Source organism: Dipodomys ordii, unplaced genomic scaffold (assembly GCF_000151885.1).
Source record: "Dipodomys ordii isolate 6190 unplaced genomic scaffold, Dord_2.0 Scaffold17, whole genome shotgun sequence".
Lineage (NCBI taxonomy): Eukaryota > Metazoa > Chordata > Mammalia > Rodentia > Heteromyidae > Dipodomys > Dipodomys ordii.
In genome coordinates, this window is record NW_012267233.1 from 18,347,097 (window position 1) to 18,373,163 (window position 26,067).

Sequence of the window (26,067 nt, forward strand, 5' to 3'; positions counted from 1 at the left end):
TTTGGATAAAGACTGCAGTGGGAGCACTCGGTGGTGATGTGGAAGGCCTGGGAGCAGTGAGGGCTTTCTAGGGAATGTCTTGTCCAGTAACCAAACAAACTCAAAAGAGAGGCAAATGAGGGGTAGGAAGCATGGCGTGGGCAAAGAAACTCATCCTTTAAAATAGAATGTCATTCTATCACTCAAATTCATCATGAAGCCCACGACAAGTCTTTTCTCTCTGGTCTCTTGGTTGACATTGTGGGAAAGGAACAGCCTTCCTCTATTTTCTTTGGCTAGTGAGGGCCTAGTTCTCTCCTCATATTGGTTTTGGTGGCCAGTAAGTAGGAAGTGTGGCTCCGGGAAGGGAACACATGAGTGTAAGCTGGAGCTAATTCATGCTTCAATCTGGTTCATCAGAGATGAACCAATGGAGAGTGTGGGTACAAACCCAAAGGGGTATTTTTTCTATTTACTTGTTTAGAAATTTATTGAGAAACCAATAAGGAGAAGTGTCACAGAATTGGGATGGTGTTTGGGTATCCTTGGATGTTTTAGTTAAATCTTATACAAAATGGTTCTCTGCAGTGGCATCAGACTTAGAACAGTTTCCATTACTTCAAGCTGTTTTTGAGCTAGAAATCTGGAAGTGAAAGGTTCATTAATTCTCTTAGTGTTTTCCACTTTTCTTGAATTCTGTGTTACTGTGCTCCTTGTCATTAAACACAGCTGCTGTGCAGCTGTTGGCAGCAATCACAGAAGTTCAAGGCTAGCCTGTAGCCCAACACAAAGAAAAGTTATTCATTATTCATTCACTCTGTGGTGGCAAATACATAGCTTAAGTTTGTAGGAGATGACTTTAGAAAAAACCTCCAAAGTGCAGGTAAAGAAGGGGGAGAAGAGGCTTTTCTGAGCTGCTTCTCAGGTGGCAAATGCTTGATTTTGAAAAGGGAGCATTCATTTTATTTTCAGAAAACCTAAACAAAAGAAGATCCAAAGAGGTGTTATTTTCCCATTAGGAACATCAACATCAGTTTCATTGTGCTCTAAGATATTTCTGGTATCTTCTGCTCCAAGCTGAGGAGTTGGGTTGTTGTTTTTCTAAAGCTAATTGTTACTTTGCCATGTAATAGGGAATTGCCCAACAAAAGAGAATACAAAGTTTGAAATATGCAGAATGACATACAGATCCATTGAAGGACGAATCTCCGTGTTCATCAGCTGCACACACTCATTAGATTGTGAAATTACAGGCTTTTTTTGGTGAAAACTTGGTAGTGCCTCTCTCATTTTGACACTGTAAACATATGGTTGAAAATCCCACTGTGTTTTTGTAGATGTCCTAATAATTAAGTATCCATTAATTTGTTTAGGAAAATGGTCCTACAGAGTAGACTATTACCAGTTTATTCAAAAAAGCTTATCATGTGCTTTTTATAATTTAAGATGCAAAAAGAATAGATAAGACACATCTACAGGTCTAAAAGGACACCTCAGCCAAAAAATGTCCTAAGAGCAATAGCTCTGCCAGGCTCTTCTTTATCTTGCTAGTTTTTAACAAGGAGAACTCAAGAAATATGCCATCTGTTGGTTAGAATTATTTGGCAATACAATGCACACATTCATAATATTACTTCATGCCTTTATTTAAATAACTCTCACTACTTTTCTTTGTAGTTAGACATATTTGTTATTGAATTTTGAAATCTTTCCCATAATTCATCTTTCTCCTTCAAATAAGTAGGCTTATTAAATTATCAAGTCTCCCCAATATGTGTAGATGCGCTTGGCCATAAGATACTTTGTCATCTCATTTCTGCACTTTCTAATTATGTGCAGTTGTAGGAGAAGCACAGGTATCATAGAGAAATACCGCGAGGTGGATTCCGCTTTCTAGCCACAGTTAATCTTTCACTCTTCTGAAATCCATTGGAATTTGTTCCCCTTTCTCCAGGATATTTGTCCTTTGGGATATTGCAATATAGTTTTAGTGTCCATGTTTTATTTATAAAATAACGTTAGCCTCTTTAAGGATTAGCATCATGTTAAATGTATATTAATATAATCAATCTAGTATTTTTAAAGCTTAAATTTTTTTTTTTTTGGTGTCACTGTGGTTTGAATTTGGCCTCATATTTTCTTGGCCTCATGTTGTCAAGTTACTTAACTGATACTGTCTTTTAAACACTTCACCTATTAAATTCTTCATTAAAGTTTAGTGAAAATTAAAGTAAGCATAAGAAAAAAAGTGAGGTGGATTATTTTTAGTGGAATCCCCTGACATTTTCTTTTTATCTGTTAGTTTTCATTTTTTGTTTTCACTAGTTCATGTACCAGGTCCTTTAACTAATTTGCTATGAAAATAGAAATGTATGAAAGCATCAGTTGCCTTTCTTGACGGGTTTGCTCCTCTGTAGTTTCCATAGCACATTCCAGGGAATTCTGCAGAGACTGTAGCTGATTCAAGGTCTCCTTCAGTAAAAAGCGAGTGACAAATTGTTCCAAATTGGAGGCTTCTTGATAGTCCTAAAAGCGACAAAACAAATACAGTTAGAAGTATAATAGAGAAATATATCTAGGAACAGATTTCCCTCCCATGGACTCTCCAATCTCAGACTAAACCTAGAAAGGGAGAGTGAGGAGAAAAGATGTGTGGTAGAGCTCTCTCCAACTACCAGAAGTTGAGGGAAAGAATTGCAGAAATCGTTAGAATATATCATTTCTCACTGCATTTGTCTCAGATTAGGAAAAAAAAAACCAGAAAGTAGGAGAATTATGGAATCGCTATCTGTCAAAAACAAAAAAGAAACAAATAGCTGGATGTAAAGGACTGAAACGTGACTTTGTTTCTTCTTCTGTTCTGTTTCATGGACAGGCATGATACGTTTTTTCTATTATTATCAACAAAAAAGCAATCACGTTTCAACTATTGGCTTAATTCCCTCTTGACTTATTTATTATGCTTGAGCCCCTATTATGTTGACGCTGGAGAGCATTATGCATAGTTAGTTCTTTTAAAATTCAGAAAATGTTAGGCTTAGAATATTGAATCAGCTTCTGAAATCAGCTCATGTCCCTCCTCTCTCAGTAACTTTACCTCAAGGTCTAATGTTTAGCACATCTCAGCAAGGAAATGTCATTCATTTCAATAGCCTTAGGTCTTCACCGAGATCCTCGTAGATTTAATAGTTGTACTTGCCAAGTTCTTCTAGGCAGGTGGGGTAAGCTGTAGATGGTACTATCTGCCATCCTGAACTCTCCAGGAGATCAAGGAAAAGAGCCAGAATGAAATGGTACTGAAACTACTTTTTTAGGTCATCTGACCAGCCAGATGAATCTGATTGAATAGTCTTTGTTGGGAATTATATATTCAAGCTCAGCCAAGGAAAAATTTTCTTTGGTTGTGTCCTTAAACAAAAGATTCTTTTTCTTGGTTGAAAATTCAAAAGTGAAAGGAATGAGTTTGACAAGGTATTTTCATGTGTCACAATGTGCTAGGAGACTTGGGACATGGTTGTCAACCCAAGCACACAGATTTAATTATTTAATCTTTCTGAGTCGTGCTTTTTTCACTTATAAATCAGGCTAAGCCACTCAATCTCTTTAGTTCAGGACAATATAAGAAACTTTCTAATCTACCATATCTAATAGACTGATATGAAAATTTAAAATTATCTTTAAACTTAAGAAAGTAACTGTAACATGAAACATTATATTCTCAAACAATCATACGGATTTTGGATAAGCTAAATCAAATTTAAAAATTCCCTTCTGCATAAACAAAGGAGGAGGATGCAATGCTTGGTAAGAAATGTACGCATTATCCTGCCCATGCAATTGTAACCCCTCTGTACAGTATGTTCACAAATAAAATAAAATTAAATTAAAAAAAATTCCCTTCTGCCTGTTTTCCACAATACTTTGATCTCATGGTTTGCAATGTCTTGGCAATAAAAACTTCAAAAAATTATTTCTCCATGTGGTTTTTGAAAACAAGGAATTTTTTTTCTTCAGATGGAAAGCAAATATGTTGGTGGGCAAATGCTGTGTTTGATTTCATCTCTACAGTTATTTCCATTTTGCCAACTCATATTTTTAAAATAAAATTTATTAAGATGAAGACAAAACATAATTACACAGTCAGAGAATATGCCAGCTACATTTGCATCTCAGTATACACTATGACTAATTCAAAGCAAATGACAGGACGCTTTATACCTGTTTGTAGACAGCAATGAAAAGTTAAAGACATGTACATTCATTGAGCAATGAAATAGCATGCTGGCCTTATTCTTTTCTCAAAACATTTATTTTTTTCAAATGTTAAATATTTGTCATTGTCACATCAGAGCTAGAGAAAGTAGTTTTCTTAAAAGCCAATTTAAAAGTCAGTCATTGTAATTAAATTTTGGTCTCTTAAACAGAAAGGTCATATCTTATATTTATATCTTTCAAGGTCCCAGAGTAGATACTCATTCAATACCTGATTAATTTGCAGAATTAAGAATATATTGTGCCAGGCACAGGTGGCTCACACCTGTAATCCTAGCTACTCAGGAGGCTAAGATCTGAGAATCGTGGTTCAAAGCCAGCTGGGGCAGGAAAGTCTGTGAGACTCTTAACTCCAATAAACCACCAGAAAACCGGAAGTGGCGCTGTGGCTCAAGTGATAGAGCACTAGCCTTGAGCTAAAGAGCTCAGGGCCAGTGCCCAGGCCCAGAGTTCAAGCCCTAAAACTCTCTCTCTCTCTCTCTCTCTCTCTCTCACACACACACACACACACACACACACACACACACATATATGTTATATATAGCATTGTTCCTTGGCACTGATTGCTTGCACCTGTAATCCTAGCTACTTAGGAGGTAGACATCTAGAAGGTTATGGTTCAAGGCTAACCCAGGCAAAAAGTTCAGAAGACCCCACCTCAACCAGTAGTTGAGTACACAGCATGTTCATGCCATCCCAGTTATTATTGAAGCATGGTTGGATTATATTCCAGGTTGACACAGGCAAAAAGTGAGAACCTATCTGAACAATAATCAGAGCATAAAAGAACTGGAGTTTGTTTGATTAGCAGCTGAAGCCCTGGGTTCAAAACATTAGGATCATTTAAGAAAGAGAATTTGGTGCATTGCTAGTATTCTATAAGATATTGCTGGTATTCTATTCTATTCTGATAAAATTTCAACTGATATTTAAGGAAAGTTAAAAAAATCAGATCACTAGCTATTTCATTATTGATCCATCATTGGCCTTTTAGAAAGTTATTTTGTGCTCTCTTCTACTTTCCTTTGATGAAAGTTTGTAATCCCCACTAGACTATCTGCAGTTAAGTAATACCACAATTAGTTGAGTTGATATATTCCATAGAAATATTGATACTTTCACATTGAGAGGTAATAGGTGAGATCAGGCTCTAGGGAATTTGTTTTTGAGTCAGATATGAAGGGATTTTTAAATTTTTTTTGTAAAAATAATATTCAGAGGGGTTACAGTTACATGAGTACATGAGTTACATCCCTTCCCTCCACAACTCCCCCTCCCCCTGCAAGTTGTAAAGTTCATTTTCAACATAGTGTCTTGTACATGTCATTGTTACAATAGGTCAGCTTGTATCCTTGTGAATTATTGCCTCTTGGTGATGAAGGGAGAAAAAAGAACTTGTTTTCTGATATTTCTACTAGTTGTTCCTGGCTCTGTTCCTGGCATCTGCATGCACAGCCTCTCCTACCCTTGAACCAACATTTATCCTCACAGCATAGGGCATAAATCTCTTCCCTTTTGAGTGTTCCCGTAACATCTTTTCCCTAGCTAGGGTAAATAATTTGTCATTTTATTCTATATTCACTTAGGTGACCCATTCCCTCAATTTAGCTTATGTTTTTAATTATTTATTTTCTATTTTATTATTATATTATCTTAACAGGTCATGTCTTATATTTTTGCCTCCAAATATCCCAAACAAAGCCTGGCTGACAGCTGCTGCCCATAAATGGTTAGAACATTTGAGGAAGGTGCAGGAGGGGGAGCCCTGAGCCCTGGGAGTTGCTCTTGAGGCTCAGTCACCAGCTGACACCTTGCTTCTAGATTAGTTTGTAGACACTGCTGCCCAGCTTCCCTAGTCATGTGGTTCGGCAATAAAGGGAAATACAGCTTTACTCTTAGCAGACTGTGTGTCTTCCTTTTGTATTCTGGGCCATTTGTTCGTCATTTTCTCTTCCTTTACTCTGGATCCCAAGCTCTGGGATGGCAGACCCAGATGGGCACAGATCCAACCTCCCCTTTCCTTCTCTCAGATATGCAGCAGATGTTCCTTTGGAAGGCAGTGGCAAAAGAAGCAGATGGAAAATTAAATAGATAACAAGCCGGGAAATGTCAAGCCTGGCCCTTTTATATTCTCCATAAATGTGTTCGTTGTGAAGATACAAAAGGGGATCTTTCACTCTCAGCTCCCCCCAAAAACTGGTATGTTGGCTTCAGGCACATGTTCCTTTCAAGCAAGGCCTGGAATTTGAAAGACTGGCAGAAAGGGCTTCTACTGGTCTACTAAAGCGAGGAAAAGTATATGTGAAGCCCATACTCAGTATTCAGATTCTTTTTTGACACGGCCTAGTGGTTCATGGCTGGCAGAGAAAGATATGGGCAAATGAAAGTTGAAACAGTAAACTTCCAAGATCCCAATAACCTCCATTCAAGAAACTGATGATTATCAGTTACATGAATCATTAGGGGAAAAGTTTTTTAACAAACGGGCATTAATGCTTCTGTTTTTGCTTTTGGAAAGCCCACATGGAAACATTTCAGTTCTCATATTTTCCTCTTGTGGAGCTTTCATAAAAAGCTTAGATTCATTCAGTTTAAAAAAATTGCAGTATTTGTATCATGGTACTTTGTAAGTTGGGTTTCTCAGAGGACTGCTGTGCATCTTAATTGTCAGATGAATTTTCAAGAATCAAGCTCTGCCCATCTGCTTGATGGAAGAGTGGAGATCTTAGTTATTAACACACCATGAATCATCTGAGTTAATTAGGAAAATCAGAGCATTAGATTTCCCTGTTTATGTTTGCTCCATTTGTAAATGAATCAAGCCAGTGACATCTTGTCTCAGTGTGGTCTTGTTTAGGAGGTTATATACAATCATATTTGGCAGGGGGTACTGCTTCAATCTGACTGCCCATTCAACCCCCTGCAGTTCTTGCCATTCTTGTGTGAGGCATCTGTGCCAGCTTCTATAACAGGAAAAAAATCACTGAGAAGATAAGGTTATCTCTTTTGAAACTTTCCCCACATGGTGTGTGCATATGTGGACACTAATTACAGCATAGCTTTTGAAAACCTTGGAATCTTCACATAAAAAGAGATAGAAAGTATGTCAGTGTGTGTGTGTGTGTGTGTGTGTGTGTGTGTGTGTGTGTGTGCGCGCGTGCGCTAGCTTACACAGGTTACCTATACCCTACTTTACAAAATATTCTTAAGTTTCCATTTCAAATAGAATGTTTCTTTTATTCCAAACTGGAAGAATATTTATATAAAATCGGAGGCTTAAAAATAAAAAAATAAAGAACTGGTCCTTATCAAAGTGCCATAAAAATGGACTGAGGCTAACTCCAGATACATTTTCAGAAATCATAGGTGGCAAAACAAGGGATCTAAATGATTTCAGATTGCAGATTTTCGGGGATAAAGAGAATTATAAATTCAATAGTTGATGAGATAGAAGACAACGTTATAATTTAGAAATCAAATATTATTAGACAATAAACATATTAGAAACTTTGAAATAAGAAAATGAGATGAATTATTTAAAATTAAGGTCTGGATCAACACATTCTACCGTAAGAGATCCTCCTGGAGTTGTCAAGAGTTTATTTCTCTGGCTTTTTCCCCTGTCTCCTTCTATTATGCTCTCTCACCCCAGGAGCATATGACCCTCATCCCTGCACGTCTGTCTTCCTCTGAAGCATATTCCTATTCAACTGTGAAAAAAATTCTCCTCAAACAAGTGGGGTTTTAAGAACATTTGCATGGGTAACACAGTGGGGATATTTACAGGATCAGCCCAGACCTGGAGATCCCAGCCATACTCCTAGTCATCCCATAGCCGTGTGGTGATTAAGACTCTCACCTGAAATGTGTACAGTTCTTGTCGAATATTGTTACCTTCTCTCTCTCGTTTCCTTCCGCTATCCCCTTCCCCCAACTCCTCCCACCCAGTTGTGAAGTCCATTTCCAACGAAGTGTCTTGTGAGTGTCACTGTTGCATTGGTTCACCCTCTGTCCCACCATTTCTATGATTCCCCTTCCCTTCCCCAAATCACATACACTTACATACAAGACAAAAGGCACAGAAATAAAAAACTAGGAAAACAGGGTAAGCCAAAGTAAAAATAAAAAACTAAAGAAAAAAAGAAATAACTGCACACGGTTTGACAAGAATTGTGCTCATTTCCTTATATATGTAACTGCAACCCCTCTACACATCGCCTTTACAATAAAAACAAAACAAAGGATGTTCAAAGTTTTATGACACAGTTTTTTTTTCCTTGCTTATGTGTCCTTGCCAAGATGTTGTTGTTATCTAGGCTGACTGAGCACTCCAGGTTATGTACTTCTTCAAATATAGACTGCTTTGTCATCAGCTAAAGAAATTTATTGGTATCCTTTACAATATCATAATTGCTAGACCAAAGCTAGTAAAGTATACAGAATTTAAACAGGCTGAAGATATCTTAATTTGTGCCAGGCACAAGTTTCATTTTTTAAAAAAATTCTTGCTTATGACTAAGCAGAAATCAAGACAAATATCTTTATTTGGATTTGTATAGTAATTTGGTAAAGACAAATACATATGAATGTAGTTTAAAAAAGAATCTTATCCGACTATGCTTAAACCTAAGTTCTGATTCATGCTGTGCTAATTGATAGCTATGCGGACATAGAAAAAACGTTCAACCTTTCACAATCATTTATTTTTATTTTTTTTAATTTATTTTTTATTGTAAAAGTGATGTACAGGGGGGTTACAGTTTCATAGGTCAGGTAATGAGTACATTTCTTTTTTTAAAATTTATTTATTTATTTTATTTTATTTGTGAAAATACTGTACAGAGGGGTTATAATTAAATGGGCAGGATAATGCATACATTTCTTACCAAGCATTGCAGCCTCCTCCTTTGTTTACCCTTCACATCCCTTCCCAGCCTCCCCCCTCCCCCATTTATTTTTATTTACTTATTTTCCAGGCCTGGGACTTGAACTCAGGGCCTGAGCACTGTTCCTGAGCTTCTTTTGCTCAAGGCTTGAGCCACAGCACCATTTCTGGCTTTTTATGTGGTTCTGAGGAATTGAACACAGGGCTTCATGCATGCTAGCCAAGCACTCTACCACTAAGCCACATTCCCAGCCCCTTTATTATCTTAACAATGCATAAGAATAGGTAGAACAAGCTTAAGGTTTAAATAAAGCATGTCAAATAAAGTATGGTGCCCAACTCATGGTTCTGCCATTAATATTATGGAGGAAGAATATTACAAATTGTAATGGATACATTGTTAGCTCAAAATTCAAAACATCTGGATTTGTCTATTGGGATAACATTATATTAGAATTGCTGCTAGGGTGAATGTTGAATTGGTGTTTTGTATATGGTAGAGTCTCCAAAGAAAATAATATTCTTGAATTCTTTGCCTAGATATTTGCTGCTACACATCTTCTTCATTGTTTTCTCAAAAATATATACCTTCATATTTTGATCCATTGCTATATGTGACTCATGGAATTGTCTTTGAGGAGTGCTACCTTACAAACACAGAGTTCAAGCCCAGCACCAGTGGCTCACACCTGTAATCTTAGCTACTCAGGAGGCTGAGATCTGAGGATTGTGGTTTAAAGCCAGCCAGGAAGGAAATTCCATGAGACTCTTATCTCTAATAAACTACTCAGAAAAAGCTAGCAGCAGTGCTGTGACTCAAGGGGTAGAGCACTAGCCTTGAGTACAGAGGCTCAAGGACAGTGTCCAGGCCCAGAGTTCAAGCTCCAGGACCAGCAAAACAACAACAACAACAAAACAATTCAACTGCAAAATGAGACAAGAAGCTTTTCTGTTCTTGACTTGTTTCTCATTAATGATGTCATGTGGAATATAACGTCTATACCTACCTAGCTGTCCTGCAAAAACAATTCCCCCTGTCTCCTCTGAGAATTGCTGTTCAGGCCCCTCTAGAGTATCTTGTTTTGTAAAAAATTTCCATACTTTTTAAGCCTCTCACTTTACTCCTTTTCCTTTCTTTCTTCCCAGTTTGTTAGATACATATTGGCTAAAATTTCTTCTCTTCTCAAGCTGGCATGAGTCCTGTTTTATTCATCTAGGCTCAGTTCCTTTTTCTATATCACAGAAGTGTGGACACATTATAAAACAATACGAGGATTTTTGAAAGTCCTGGATTCTACACTTAAGAGCAGACAAAAAACACCCAAACCAAAACACTAGCTAAAAAGCACAACAACTCACTAGACAACAAACACAAGCATGCTTGAGGACAAGATAGTAAATGAACCAAATATCATGAGTAAGGACAAAATCACCGAGAGCTACAGAATCTATGGGACATGGCATCCCTAGAAGCATACGAAGAGCCAAAGGTAAGTGATGGGATATAACATCAATTATGCCATAGACCTGTGGATAAGAGAACTCCAAATTAGCCAGTGAATGCTCACTACAGTAACAGTAATAGGAAATGTAAATTGCAGTCAGGAGGTATTTTCTACAAAAATTGCTGAATGTAAATAGGGGAGAGCATAAAATTCCTACCAAAAAAATAAAAAGGTAAGACCGAACACAGCTAGCTGTGTGGAGTTCCTGGAACCCCTGAAATCAACCTCGCCACCCACCCCAGGCATTGTTAGGACTGAGGAGAATCTGTTGGAGGGGGATCAGAAAGGAGTTAATCAGTGTCACAGAGACAAAGAAAAGACTCATAAAAAGTCAGGGACAGGTACAGGGCAGGGACATTGCAGAAAGAAAACTGCTTTTTCGACTGTTACACACCATTTAGGGGAGGTTCTTGAAGTAAGAGAAAATCTGAACCTTCAAATAATTTGGGAAACATATTTCAAAAAATAAACAGTGGAAAACTACTAAAGCCAAATTCCATAATAAAATAAAATACCACAGACAATGGAAGCATATCAGAAAGAAGGTCCCCCAAATGCAACCATATGTTTACAAATGAGCTAAAAGACTAGAAAAAGATAAAGAAGTAAAAAAGACCACATATATCAGATAGTTTAAATAAGAAATGAAGTGATAGAATTCAGAAAAGAATTAGAAATTAAAAAATAGGATTTCAGAAAATAAGTGAAAATTAGAAGAAACACAACAAATGAACTTATATAATACCTTAATAAGAAAGATGAAAAGGTGATTTTTTTTTTTTGCCAATCTTGGTGTTTGAACTAAGAGCCTGACATTGTCCCTGAACTTCTTTGTGCTCAAGGCTAGCACTTTACCACATGAGCCACAGTGCCACTTCCAGCTTTTTCTGAGTAGTTTATTGGAGATAAGAGTCTCACAGACTTTTCTGACCAGTCTGGCTTTGAACAATGATCATCAGATTTCAGCCTCCTGAGTAGCAAAGATTATAGGCATAAGCTACCAGTGCTCACTTTAAGGTAAAACGCTTTAAATATAAAAAATAGTAGAGAAAAGATGCAAAGATATTTAAGAGGAAGTGAAGAACACTGAAGATAAAAAATATTCAACTTACTGACAATGGAATTCCTAAAGAAACATTGAAACTAAAAAAGAACAAACAGAACAAACATTTAAATATATTAAGTATCTTTTTCTGCAATAAAAGATTTAATATTAAATATTAAAAGCAATCTGAATATGTGGAATATCAACAAATGTGTCAAGATTTTTTAAATAAAATTACTGTATTTTAATAGATAAAAATGCTTTTTTGGCCAGCTGTAGGGCTTGAACATGGGACCTGGACCCTGTCCTTGAGCTCTTTTGCTCAAGTCTAGTGCTCTGCCACTTTGAACCACAGCTCCATTTTCACAACATAACTCAAAACCAGAAAATAGATGATCACAAGACTTTCTTCAACAGTGTATAAAAGAAAAAAATTGTAATGACACATTTAAGCTTTTTGCAATGGGTCCAAGGATTTTTATATGTAAAAACGTTGTTTCAAAATGAAGGTCCTCCCACATCCCCAAAATCTATCAATATGGAAGAACCCACGCAATAATGTTAGCATGAGCTCATCTCAGGAATTTGAAAACATGTGCTTCAGATGATCAAAAGGAGGAGAGATTTCAACATTCAGGTGCTAAGCAGAGGCAAACTACAGAGGTCTAGAGACTACATATTTAGACTTTGTGAACAAAGGGACGCTTACTTTGCCATTTGAGTAGGGAAGCAGCCACAGATCATTTTTAAAGTGGTCTGGTTGTGTTCACAGTTCACGTAGACGATAGATGGTCAACAGAGTTTGGCCAGTCGCTATAGTTCCCTGACCCCTCATTTAGCACTGAACTGCCAACATCAGAACAGAGTCACTCCAGTTAGGGGTGTGTCTCAAGGGGTACAGTAAATGTGCAGGGCCCTGGGTTCACTCCCCAGTACTGCAAAACAAAACAACCACAAGAAATAGTATGTGATCCCTGATTCTTGGTAAGACAGCACATTACCAGGCATTCTAGTCAAATAAGCTTGGAATTCATACAGCGGTGTAGGGCAGGGATATGTGTCCACCTGACTGTAAATACTGCATATGGACATGTGAAATACCGAAGTGAAGTCCCTTTGAACAATGAAGATACCCTAACAATAATGAATGGCAGGAATATAAAAAGGTCCTATCTGAGTTTAGGGTACTGATGGGAGAGAGAAACACACACAGAAAAGGTGACCTTATGGTCAAAATTCTTCATTTACATCTGTCAAAATGAAACAGTAAAGTTAATTGCATTGATTTGGGAAACGAGTAGAGGATGAGGGTTAGTGATAAATCTGATCAAGGCACATTGCGTGTATATATGGACTGTCAAAATAAAATGCCTTTGTATGACTAACTGATATTCATAAAATATGTAGGGAAAAAACCTACTAAAAGTTTAGGGGAACATGCTGAATCTTATGTTAAGAAAGAGATGAACAAAGTGGGAAACAAATTCAATTTTCTGCCATGGATAAGTGTTGGCAGTAGAACCATGAGATGGGCTGAAAAACACAAGTCTCTTTGGCAGGCAGTAAGACAAGAAAATTTGTAAACACTTCCAAATTAGCAATTTTACCACCTCTCATATACTATTTCTTCAACTGCTGGACTGAATTTCTCTGGAGTGTAATATAGAATCAAATGCCACTTTTTTTTTCAGTATAAAACGCACAAAGCTGTACTTGTACATGAATTGGATCAAATTTATTTTGTTGGTGTTCATAATAAAGTATCACCCAAAGTTCTTTCCAATAAACTCATTGCTTTCTACCTTATAGACATTTTCTTTGAATACGACATTTAAGCTCCAGGAACAGATATGACAAAATTTAAATAAATGAGAGCATAGGGAAAGAGTCTAGCAATCTGATACACGCCCCTCCTCCCATAAGCAGTGTATGTGTCATTTGGATACTGGCATTTTAACCAGTCCTATAACAGGTTAAATTAATATGCCCAAATTACTGAATTTGTCAGAGACAAATGCATTTTCAACATACTAGATACAATCGCATTACTTCCAAAGACAGAATACCTTTCTCTTTGATCTAAACACATTCTGAGACTTGAAAATAATTTTGCATTAAATATTATAAGCATTTTCAGATAAGCAATGCCTGGGAAATGGTAGATATTTTTCAAATACATTAGTACTGACACATTTTTAAAACAAGTTATCATTGTGACCCATTTATAAATAGACATCAATATATATGTAACTTCTTAAAATAATAGCCAAGAATTTTTTTCCAGTAGGAGTTTGAAAACAACTTCATCATTGTAAGATGCAACATTATTTTGGTATTTGGGTTTTTGGTTTGTTTGTTTTCGTGCCAGTACTGGGACGTGACTTTTTTGCTCTCAGCTGGTATTCTGCCACTTGAGCCATGTCTCCAGTCCATTGTTTTGCTGATTAATTGGAACTAGGCTCTTAGAGACTATTTATTTACAGGCTGGTTCAAATCTGTTTCTCGGAAGTGTGAGCTAGTAGCACTCAAGTATTGTGCTATTTGATAAATACTATAGTTTTTGGATCTGGAAAACAAAATTCAATATCAGAAAGTCATAATATCTGGATTTCACATGCTATCAACAAGATAATAACACTGCATGCGTTGTCTCAGATCCAACATCAGGAGGAACAGACAGTTAAGCAATACTTCTGTTTCCTGGGTAGCTCTCCCAGACTGGATAAGAATACAAGTATCCTTTTTCTACTTCTCCTATCACAACTTGTTTAAAATACAAATGTTTCTGGATCATTTCTATTCTGTGTTAAACACGCCTGGAGCAATAGAAGATCTAGTCTCCTGAGGTGTAGGAGAAAATTTCTAGCTTATAAAAGCTGTACCCTTAAGGATATCATTGAAAGGCAAGCTTTTCAGCCCTGAACAGAAGTAATTAAAATGGAAAGAAAACTTCATCTCGATTGCAGCTGAATTTCTATTTAGAACAGCAAGAAGGCAGTATAAGTTGTTTTTTTTTTTTTTAAAAAACAAAACAGTTTTTTAAGAGGGGAAATATATTGGCTTTAGACGTTTGCTTCTCCCCCACCCCCAGGAACGTTACAGCCTTTAGGCAAAGGACTATCAAAGCTTATACTGAAACAAATACCTTGAGGCTGCTAGGTATTCCCAATTTACTTTCATATTTGAGATGGTTTTCTGTGTTCTATATTGAATCAAGCACTCAAAAACCTTAATCTTGAAAGACAAACCTTAGGATCTAACAGAAACAAATATAAGTCATAACCTCAGTACCCATCAATCTATTTCATCACTGATATCAAAACATTCAAAATATTTAGAACAATGAAAGCACATTTATGTTACTGAAATTGTAACATTCATGAAAAAACAATTCAAGGAATGTGTGGAACTTATTAATTCAATTATTGTATAATAACAATAAGCATATTTTGACTTGGGTCCTTTGAGCCCCAGGCTTCGACATGAAGGGAAGTGGAAAAGACTAAGGCAGCCTTGGGATCCTGATAAGGATTTTGATGATTTCTTAACAGAAGTATTCATTTTAATCAGAGGCTTAGATTTTGCTCCTTTGCCATGGCAACAGATATAGAATCCTGTACCTGGAAGGTTACAGTGATAATCTTCATGATGCCCACTCAGACCTGGTGGTGATGATTTAGTGATTGGACTAGAATGAACTAATTTGAGTATTTCTACTCACTTCCTAATATTTCCTGGTGCTCATGTGGCTAGGATTTTATGTTGGATAACAGGCTCAACCATTACTTCCTAGCGTGGCTTTACATGAGCCCATCAACTCTTGTTTTCACTTCCTTAAATCTACAAAATAGAAACATCAGTTTCTATAAAACAGAAATATTAGTTTCCATCCCAGAACAGACTAAGCTTGGGTTTATGTGTTCATTTAGAGCTGAGTAAGAAAAAGAGACTATTTTTCCACTTCCTTCTATAAAGGAACCCTTTCTCTCATTCCCACTCTACCTTCCCCTTGTAGCTAGAGAGCTTCACCAGTGATTCATAGTGGAACTGAAGTACACAGAATATGTCATTCTGTTGTGTGCATCCTGCTGTTGCATGTGATCCTTGAATCCTCCTATCCCCAAGATCAGCTGAGCTCTTGAACAACTACTTATTTCCTTAATAAAATGAAGATAATAAGTCTAATAACAAAAATGCAGAAGCACTACGTAGACTCCTCGTGACAAAAAAGGAATAGATTCAGTGTTCATGTGATGTCTCTATGGTGCTACATTAAACAGCGGCATTCTCTCTGAGGCTCCTCTTGAGTACTCAATGTTTGTTTAATGATGCTTTTTATCCTTACATGTTTGTTTATTTGGATCCAGGGAAAAAGGAATATTGGGATCTCCTTTTTTACACATTTTCCATCTTGGGGTTTATTTCTAGGACATACTAGAAGCTATCAGATTTAGCATCATGACAGTGTTGGTTTGGGGAGGAAGAGCTCACCTGAAGTATGAGCTTCCTATAACAAGGAAGGCAGCATATAAGCCTTTTTAGATTAAAGTAGGCTATAACAAGTAAATGCAAAAATCAAATGTGCAATGAAATATTATATACATCAGGTACAAGATTTGAACATTGTACAATCTAGATGATTTGTTTTGGGTAAATCACTATCCCTTTCTGCACTTCTTTCTGCTTCGAAATTTCCCATCCAGCTCAGATAAATTCTGAATCCCATTCTTTTACTCTTACTAAGATTTTTGGCTACCTTCTGTGATATAGTTGAAATGTATTCTCTAAAAGTTCATACGTTGGACATTTTATTGCTAAAGTAATGTTGTTAGTAGTATTTGGAGATGGGACCTTTAGGAAGTAACTAGGAATAGATGAGGTCATGAGGGTGAGCCTTTCATGAGGTCAATAGCGAATGATATTATAAAAAAAGGAAGAGAGACCCAAACTATGCACACATTCTGTCCTGTCTTATGATACCTTCTGCCATGTCATGACACAGCAAGAAGGATACTAGCTTCTGACATTACACCCTTGGTCTTTCTAATCTCCAGAACTATGGGCCATATAAATGTCTACTCTTTATAAATCACCCAGACTTAGCAACAGAACAGATTAAGACCATTGATAGTTATTTTATAACCAGGACTTCATTTTTCTTTTTGGGTCCCAAGGATATTTGCTTTGAAAAACATGTCAAGACTGAATTCCTTAATGGGACACTTTATGAATTTGCATGTCATCCTTGAGCAGGGTCCATATCATTCCAATTTTAGTAAATGTGCTATTGAAGAGAGCACTAAAGAGTGAACTTTTACAGATAGAAAAACCTTTGAGAGTAAGAGAAATGGGTCTTTAGTGATGAATTTTCAAAGATGCTTTAATATTTTTCCCATGCTCCTAAAGCTCTTTGAGGTATAAGTACTCAATGTAGGTGTGAACATGCCCCAAGAGAGAAACTGCCAAAAAGTCATGGACTTCTCAGGCCAGCGGCAGCAATTACACACACACCTTGGGTTCCTCTGCAGAGTTCAGGCTGAAGCCTGAGGCGGTTTCCCACCAGTCCTGTGTAAGTTTGAAGTTCAGGACCTGAGTCACTCTGCCTAATGTGGAATTCCACTTACGATACCCCAGTGGCCTAAGCTTTCTCCAAGGATCTTTCTTTCTACCCAGTGCCCATGTCATTTCCATTCTCAGGCAGCAGACATGCATACAATCCAAAGCTCCAAAGGTTCTGCTTATGACTCCCTTTTTCTCCCTCCACCCTCCCTAGGCATTTTTCCCAACTCAAAATATTATGCAATCTTCATTCTATCTTGTTTTTTTTTTTTACTGTCCAGATGATTTGAGCAGAATTTTCACTTTACAAATATATGTGCCTGTCAGAGGAATCTCAGTTGAGATTATATAAAATTGAGATAAATAAAATATTACTGGAGATTAAGACAAAGCTGAGAAAACTAGATTGTGTCCCTACCAGGTACCAGTTGCTAGACTGTGAGAGTACTCATTGGAGTTAGGCTAAAAGATTAATGGAGTGGGCACGTGGCTCATACCTGAGGCTGAGATCTGAGGATTGCCTTTCCAAGCCAGGCTAGGCAGGAAATTTGATGAGATTCTTATCTCCAATTAACCACCAGAAAACAGGAAGTGGAGTTGTGGTTCAAACTAGTAGAGCATTAGGCCTAGGCCCTGAGTTCAAGCCCTATGACTGACCAAAAAAAAAGATTAATGGAGATAATATATGTTCTATGGCTAGGATAGAGTAAATGCACAATAAACAGCATCTCTCTCTATGAATAAGAATTATATTGGGATATATATAAGTAGTAGAAATATGGAGAGTTAAAAACGATGCAGAGAACCAGGCAAAAGAAGATAAGAGAGCATAGTCCAAGAAGAAAAGTTAGGAGGAAATCTTTGGGAGATGTTATTTTTTAAAAATCTTTAGAACTTCTGGAAAGTTTCAGTCCTAGGTGGCCTAAACATTGAGTTCATTCTTTTTTTTAAAATCTCTGTGGTTTTACAAGGCTCTAAATGGTTAATATAACATATCTCAATAGGAGGACACCAACATCTGTTCATAAGTTGTCCGATTTTAAGTCTAAAGTCTAAGCATAGGGTATATTTTTAATTTGGATTAGGGATCTGAGTGGTGGTAACTTAAGATGAGAACTCTTAGAGGCAAGGCTGGGTTTCTGTCCCTACTCTCACAGGATCTGACAGTTGGCTTTTCCTAACTCCAAATGCAGAATGACTGTGAGTGTTCTTAACTGTACTTATATTAATACACTTTGAATTCATATCTTCTACCTCCTAAGAAAATACAAACTAGAGCTAGGAAAACATCCATAAAAATTACAGAGGATAAACAGCTTGTAAAGAGATAATAAACAGTTAATCTCATTCTGCCATAGTCAATATACAAAGGAATTATTCTGGAAGCCAGTTGATCATTCCCAAAGCCATTTCCACCATCTGTCAAGTCAGCACTGATTTACAGGAATCAATTCCTGATTATTCTTAGTAAATGATGCCTGCAAATGAAAACATTTCCAATTCATTGTGTACCAGCACATTTACCACAAACATATTGGTCATAAGAGTGTTAGTTTTGAAAGGTTCATGAATGCATCAACAACTTCCTCAGAGCATGAGGGGTTAATTTTCATTTGTCTACATAAAGTGTACTTCTGTTGCTCTTTGAAATGCAAAAAAAAGTTCTTGAAGATTTGGTAGAATTCTATTTTTAAAATAGTAGACAATATTTCTCCATTGGCGAAATATACGTGATGCCTTGTAAAGCAAATAGCTCTATTACCATGTCATATATAACAAGACAATCATAACTCAATCTTTCTTTTAAACCATTGGGGCAGATATGTTTTAAAGGTTGGAATTTTTCAGAGTCTAGAAAAGTAATAGCACACTAAGATCTAAAGCAATATCTTGTTAATAACCATATTGATTTTATTTTACAGAAAAATCATATATTTTAAAATAGTTTTCTACCAAGTAGATTTTGGAATTATGTTTACCAAACACCAATGATTGAACCAAAGCATTTACTTTTCTGAAGTCCTAGGTTTTAGAATTGCAGATAAGGATTGCTGAGACAGTAGTGAATTTGTATTCCAACTACCTACTTAAAGAATCCTCACATAGCTTATAATAGTGGCTGAGTTGCCAATAATTTAGTATAAAATTGAAATCACTTTTATTTCTGGTTTGTACCTCATCTTCAATATGCCTTTTAGGCTACATAAAATATTCTATATCACACTTTGTCTAAACAGAGTAACTTGAAAAATATGATCTATCTCCTGGAGAAGGATCAGCTTTGTGAGCTTTTGCTTTACATGAGGAGATAACAAAGAGAGTGGAGAGCAAACCATTGAAGGAGGGAAAGGTTCCTTCCAGCTACAGTCACAAGCTAATTCCAGCCAGTACTTCTCTATGGGGTCCTTTCCTAAGGCCACAGGCTATCTCCACGCAGAAATCCTCCCTGAAAAGAGGTTGGAAATCCAACTATTTTGCATTAAAACTTGTGAGGTAGAAAAAGAGGTTCACATCACTTCTTAATCTGTTTTTGTTTCATCCAATTGATGATGACATTTGTACCAACTTACAAAAAAATCCCTGCCACACAAGTGATTAAGGCAGTAGGGAGGCTGGGTGCTGGTGGCTCATGCCTGAAATCCTTGCTACTCAGGAGGCTGAGATAGGAGGATCGTGGTTGGAAGACAGCCTGGCCAGAAAAGTCCCTGTGAGACTCTTATCTCCAATAAACCACTCAAAAAATGGAAATGGTACTGTAGCTCAAGTGGTAGAGTACTACTAACCTTGAGCACAAAGAGGCTCAGGGACAGGGCCCAGGGCCTGAGTTCAAGCTCCACACCCACCACCAACAACAAAAAAGACAGTAGAGTAGCCACTAATCAATTTTTTTTTAATTGAGGTATCATTGATGAGAAGGTGGGGGCAGATTTTTGTTCCCTACTATTCTCTAGATACCTTACACTAGGGGTGGTGGCTGTTCCTTATGAGTCTATGAAATTGGGTTGAGGAAGGACCCACCATCTATATACACAACTTTTGTTTGGCTTTTCAAAAGACACTTCTCAACATTGAGACACTCCTCCCCCCCCCGGTTACAGACCCCCCCATCCCTCCCCATCTTCTCTTAAGGATTCAGAGGCATTGGATTCTGCACAGGAGCTATTTATAACACAAGGTACCACATACTGTTCGTGCAGTGTGTGGTAGGAGTATACGTTCTGTCACTGAAAATGATCTGTTTTGATCACATTAATAAGAAGATGGCTGACTAGCAGTTGTACTGCTTTTTTCAGTAGTTTCCCTATATTTTAATGAATTAATTTCAGTTGAGGTTTGATTATTGTTATACTGACAGATATTTGAGCCTCCATACCATTATATCTCTCTCTACCCAGAAGAAGCTATTTGGCTAACTAGTCAGGGAAATGCATGCATCTCTGTATATTTGCCAGACTGAAAAGTTTTCCCAGAAACAAGCTTATGGACTTTAATTTAATTTCCATAGGTCAGCAGAAGAATGTATCGTTACAGTGAAGAAAAACTTCAGGAAGCATTCGGGTTTATTATCCACTTTGAGAAGTTATCTGAATGGTAAAGTTGAAATGCTTTATCTGGAAGATCAACATTCTGAACATATATACTATTGGATGCTTTGTAGAATGTTCTCCTCTACTTTATAAAACAAATGGTTTTAGTTGTTGTCCTAAGAAATTATAAATTCTGTCTCCAAAATGTATCAAGGCACATGTGTAGCAATTGTTTCTAATAATAAAGACCAAAACTTGAAAATTATTTTGGAAGTAAAAAGTTAGCCACTCTTGCTTTGCTTCCCTTTCAGTGGCCATGTGCAATGCTAGATGTATCACATACATTTTATCTTCACAATATTTTAGAAAGAAAGTATTATTCATAGCTGACAAAGGACAAAGCAGAAGCTAAGAGGTTGTTAATGTAGGGCTATATGAGCCATTAGCATAGCTAGTAATCAAATCAAGCTTAATATGATCATGAGCATTATTCTTTCCAGACTTAACTTTGCATGGATCTTGATTTGTGTAGTTTGGGGACTAGGGTTTCATATTTCACTGTGTAATAGGAATATATTCAAAACTGATAAATAGAAATAGATTTCACTCATGTTTAATATCATGTTTTCTTAAAAAACAAGGGTTTGTTTAGCATCTCTATAAGAATATACAACTAAATGTATGATCAATCCACGTTTTAGAATATTTATGCTTTATATGACTCTTTTTCTCCCTTGCTCTTTAGATTATGAGCATGAAAATGAGGCTTCTGTTTCTAAGAAATTCTAAAAATATTACTCACCTGCACCCACCATGTTCTGCCACATTATAATCTTGGTAGCAGTTCTCAAAATGTCAGAACAGAAGATCATGAACTGATGATGTGTCATAGTTAAAACTGTCTTAAAGGCAAGTTCAACATGATGGGTGAAGGAAAAAAGACCCCCGGGGAGAAAACTTGATGCTGACCTACAATTTTTAAAACTCGACTCCCTTCCAAATAGACTTAATTGTTTGAGAGCTGTGATTAACATGGCTAGTCCCTTTCTTCCCCAACCCCCTCCAGACTGCCTCAGATGGCTACAGAATGAATCTTGTGGAGGAATCTGTGCGTATTCAGCATCAGTGGAATTCAGGCAGGCTGGATGACACAGTTTTTGCTTCATGAGTTGTTGAACTCAGAAACAGCATTTTGTTGTTCTAGATAAACAACCATTTGAAAATTTTGAAACAGTCTTCAATTAGTAGAAACTCTGTGAATCTGCTTCTGCCCCCCTTCTCCTGGCAGACTTGGAGTAAGTACCCATTTTGCCTTTTCATCCTCTCTAGACTTAGATTGTGGTCACTGAGCCCTGTCACCTCCAGCTTATTCATGATCAGCTATTACCACAGCATATCTTCAGTTCTCCAGGGAGCAAACAAATATTTAAAATGTGTCCTGAGTGACTTAGCACTGACAGGCAGTCATTGTTAATGATATCATGGTAACATTTTGTATTATTATTCCATTTCCCATCACTGCAACAAATATTTGAGATAATTTACAAAGAATAAAAAGTTTATTTGGGGGGCTCATAATTTTAGTGTTCTCAGCTATGGTTGGGCAGACACATTGCTTTTAGGCCTCTGGTGAGGTAGCAGCAAGTGACAGAGCAAAACTTTCACCTCATTGCTAAGAGGGGAGAGAGAGGGGGGGCAGAAGAGAGATGGAGGGAGACGGAGGGAGGGAGGGAGAGGGAGAGGGGCAGGGAGAGGGGGAGAGAAAGCGGGGGGGGGGCGCATAAGGGAGGGGGGGGGGGCAGGCTTTAGATCCCACTATTCCTAATGATCTGAGGACCTCTAACTAGATTTCACTTCTTAAAGTTTGCTTCATTACCTCCTAATAGCTTCAGAGCCCCATGTCCAAACCCCTGAAATACGGGCCTTTGGAAGATATGTCATATCCAAACTATACATATTTCAATGCAGTTGGGGTAATGGACAAAGAATGAAAGGTGCTACGGTAGAAATACACATAAGGTGCTTTGAGAGCAGACAATCATCCTTGGTAAGATCAAGAAAGGGTTTCCAGGGAAAACAAATTTACTCTAAGTTTTATAGTATCACTAGGAACAATACAGGACCAGTCAATGAATGTCTGGAGCTGAGAGGAAGGATTTGGGAGAGGCAGAGAAGAGCTATCTTCAAAGAAGGCACCCATGGAAAGGCCATGAGGAACACAGTGAATTATAAATGGGCTGAACATTATAACAGCTAAAATGATAGAAGGGGACTAGAGAGATAGGCAAGGTTATCAGATAAAGGGAGGGCTCGGGTTTTAATGAGACTTATTAGTTCTGAGCAAAGACTCTACATGTTTTCCAGAAGATAACGAGGAATTATTACAAAGTTTTAGGCAGAAGACATCTTTTTTGTTGTTGTTGTTTAAAACATTCTTCATATCATAGGGTGGAGTTTAGACTATAAACACTAAAAGCAAAATATAGAAGTAATATTATTGGCAAGAAATCCAGTCTGAGTAGTGGTGATTCAGCCTAACACAACTCAGAGGCTGGGTTGAGAGGAAAGAAAAAGGATGGGAGCAGAATTAAAAAGACATTATTCGGATTGAGTGACTGGTTACACCATACAGGGTAAAGGAAAGAAAAGAAACAGGCAAGGGTTTGAAGACAATACAAACATCAAAATGTCCTTTTATTTGGGTCATTTCTTTTTGGTTTAAGAGATTTCTGAGTCAATGTAATATCATTTATAACACTGTACAAAGTACAGGGGACATTTGGTAGGTGTGATATATTATAATTCAATATTATAAAAAAGGTAGAAATGGAAATATTGCCAAACATTTACTAAAATTAGATATCATTGCCTGTGAAATAACCCCTCACCCACCTCAGGTTCATTTAACTAAAATACCAGGATTCAGCATAACATAAAAACATTGCATAGTAACGTGAGGAAGAGAGAGCAGTAAGCTATGTATTTTGATGTTCGTGACAGAACAAATAAAATTCTTACATGAATATTTTCTGAGCATCTTATATTGCTTCTATTTTCTTTTCTAATAGAAGCCGAATATTCTTGGCCTTTTGCCACTGTCCTTGGATCATGCAAAAATATAGTTGAACTGGAAAGCACCCAATGAAAAAACTTGGCTTTGTGTTTCTTATTTCCATCTGCGACTTGTCAAAAACCAAAAAAGAATCAGATTAAGAGTGACAACTTTTAAAATGAGAAAAATTCAGTTTTACTGTAATTTCCTATGTAGCTGTATGTATCTTACCTTGCAAATAGTGAAAAAAACATTCTGAAATTCATAAAACATCTAGAATGGTATATACAAAATATATGCAAAATGACGTATGCTGCGCAATAACTTTTCTCTCAAAGACAAGAGATCACTACTATGATTGCAGCAGACATTATCTTTATCTAGTAGGTGACAGTCAGGAAATAAAGAAGTGAAATCTCTTAACTGGCTTGTGTGACCAGCTTTCTCTCTCATTTTTCTGCTTAAAAACTTGACTTGTTCCACTATTCCTTAATGATTCAACCCTAAATTTCCTATCCAATTCAAATTTCATCCGAGGCATTCACATTATTCCAAAATTTCTGCACGTGTTAGGTACACACACATTTAAGCACGCTTTATTCCACAAGTATCCATGAATGCATTGTGTATCTGGCATTTTTGTGCCTGTCAGTTCTTTTCTTTAAAGTGACTTTTATTCCCCCTCTCTCCCAGCCATCTTCATGCACCTTCTTTTCTGCTTCTGAAGCTGAGGTTGAAATGTTCCCTACTCCATACCAACTCCTCAGATGAGTTGGATGGTGATATTTTCCTATGTTTTTACCTACCACATATTCTTTGAACCATTCTTACCAAATGTATTTAAAGCTCTGTACTACAGACTGTCCTGCACTATCCTGTTCTGTGTTGAGACTCTCAACGTCTCTGGGTGGCAGAATGAAGACCCTTGATCATTTCCTAACCCTGGTGATTCTATTGAACCAGTGACCATGATGTGCTTTCAGGACATAGACTTCAGTTACTAAGCAAATGGAATCTTCTCTGAAAGATTGTATCCTTGAAGTACTTCCTTACAAACATATTAGGATAGGCACCTTTCATAGTAACTTACTTCACACTAAGGAAAATGTCTCTTTATCTACTTATGTATTTTGCCCATTCTATTGCTAATTACTTCATTGTGCATATATTTTGCATGTGGCTTGAGGCATAGTCCTATCAATAAAGCATAATTGATTTTTACTACCTTTTTGCACTGTGGAATTCAATTAAATTTGATTTCTTTTGATAGCACTTGAGGGAAAAATCAAGTTAAGATTTTCTTACCCCCCCCACTCTCTCTCTTAAAATGTGATGCTTGTGACAGGTTTGAAGATTTCCGTGTAGAAGTGGAGTTCACACTCTTCCCTCTCCTCTCTGTGGGGCTGGGCTTAATAACTTGTTTCTAATCAACAGGATACAGCAGAAGTCCTGGGATATTACTGCCAAGATTAAATTATGATAATTTTCTCTTTCTCAGCTCAGTCTCACTTTCTCTGTCTTTTCCCTCTGTCTCTCCTGCTTTATAATCCCTTCTCTGGAAAAAGCCAGATGTCATGTTATATGAGTGTCTGTGGAGAGGACCATGTGATAAGAAATTGAAACTATAAGCCGGGCGCTGGTGGCTCACGACCGTAATCCTAGCTACTCAGGAGGCTGAGATCTGATGATTGCGGTTCTAAGCCAGCCCAGGCTGGAAAGTCTGTGAGACTCGACTCCAATAAACCACCAGAAAACCGGAAGTGGCGCTGTAGCTCAAGCGGTAGAGCGCTTGCCTTGAGCTGAAGAGCTGAGGGGCAGCACCCAGACCCAGAGTTCAAGCCCCACGACTGACCCCAAGCATAAATAAATAAATAAATAAATAAGAAACAGAAGCTATGGAGTTGATTTTATTTCCTTGGACTGAGCCAGTGGCAGCACAAGTGACTTGCAAACTATTTCTCAAGCTATGCCTGAGGGAATTGTATAATTCATGATAACTATCCTCCAATTTACAACTAGGTAATTTCTCTCAGAATCACCCAGTTAAGTGACTCTGTATTGTTGGCCCTCATAAATTAGATATAATAGTAAATATTTGCTCTTTGAAGGTGTTGAATTTGGGGTTAATTTGTTAAAGAGCAGTGGATAGCCAAGAATACCTTAGTATGTTTTCTTTCCTGTAAACACAACTACTCTGTTTTTAAGATCATTTCAAGAAATTAATTAAAACTATGGTGTCTTCT

General features: G+C 37.2%; 1 protein-coding gene across 1 annotated transcript in view; it reads right to left on the reverse strand.

Moving 5' to 3' along the window:
* The window catches only part of Necab1 (N-terminal EF-hand calcium binding protein 1), a 158,751-nt gene that overhangs the window by 45,727 nt on the left and 86,957 nt on the right, over window positions 1-26,067 (reverse strand). Inside the window, exon 6 of the mRNA XM_013012451.1 lies at window positions 2,369-2,505. Within this exon, the coding sequence (XP_012867905.1) occupies window positions 2,369-2,505 (137 nt within the window). The remainder of the gene's footprint in view (window positions 1-2,368; window positions 2,506-26,067) is intronic.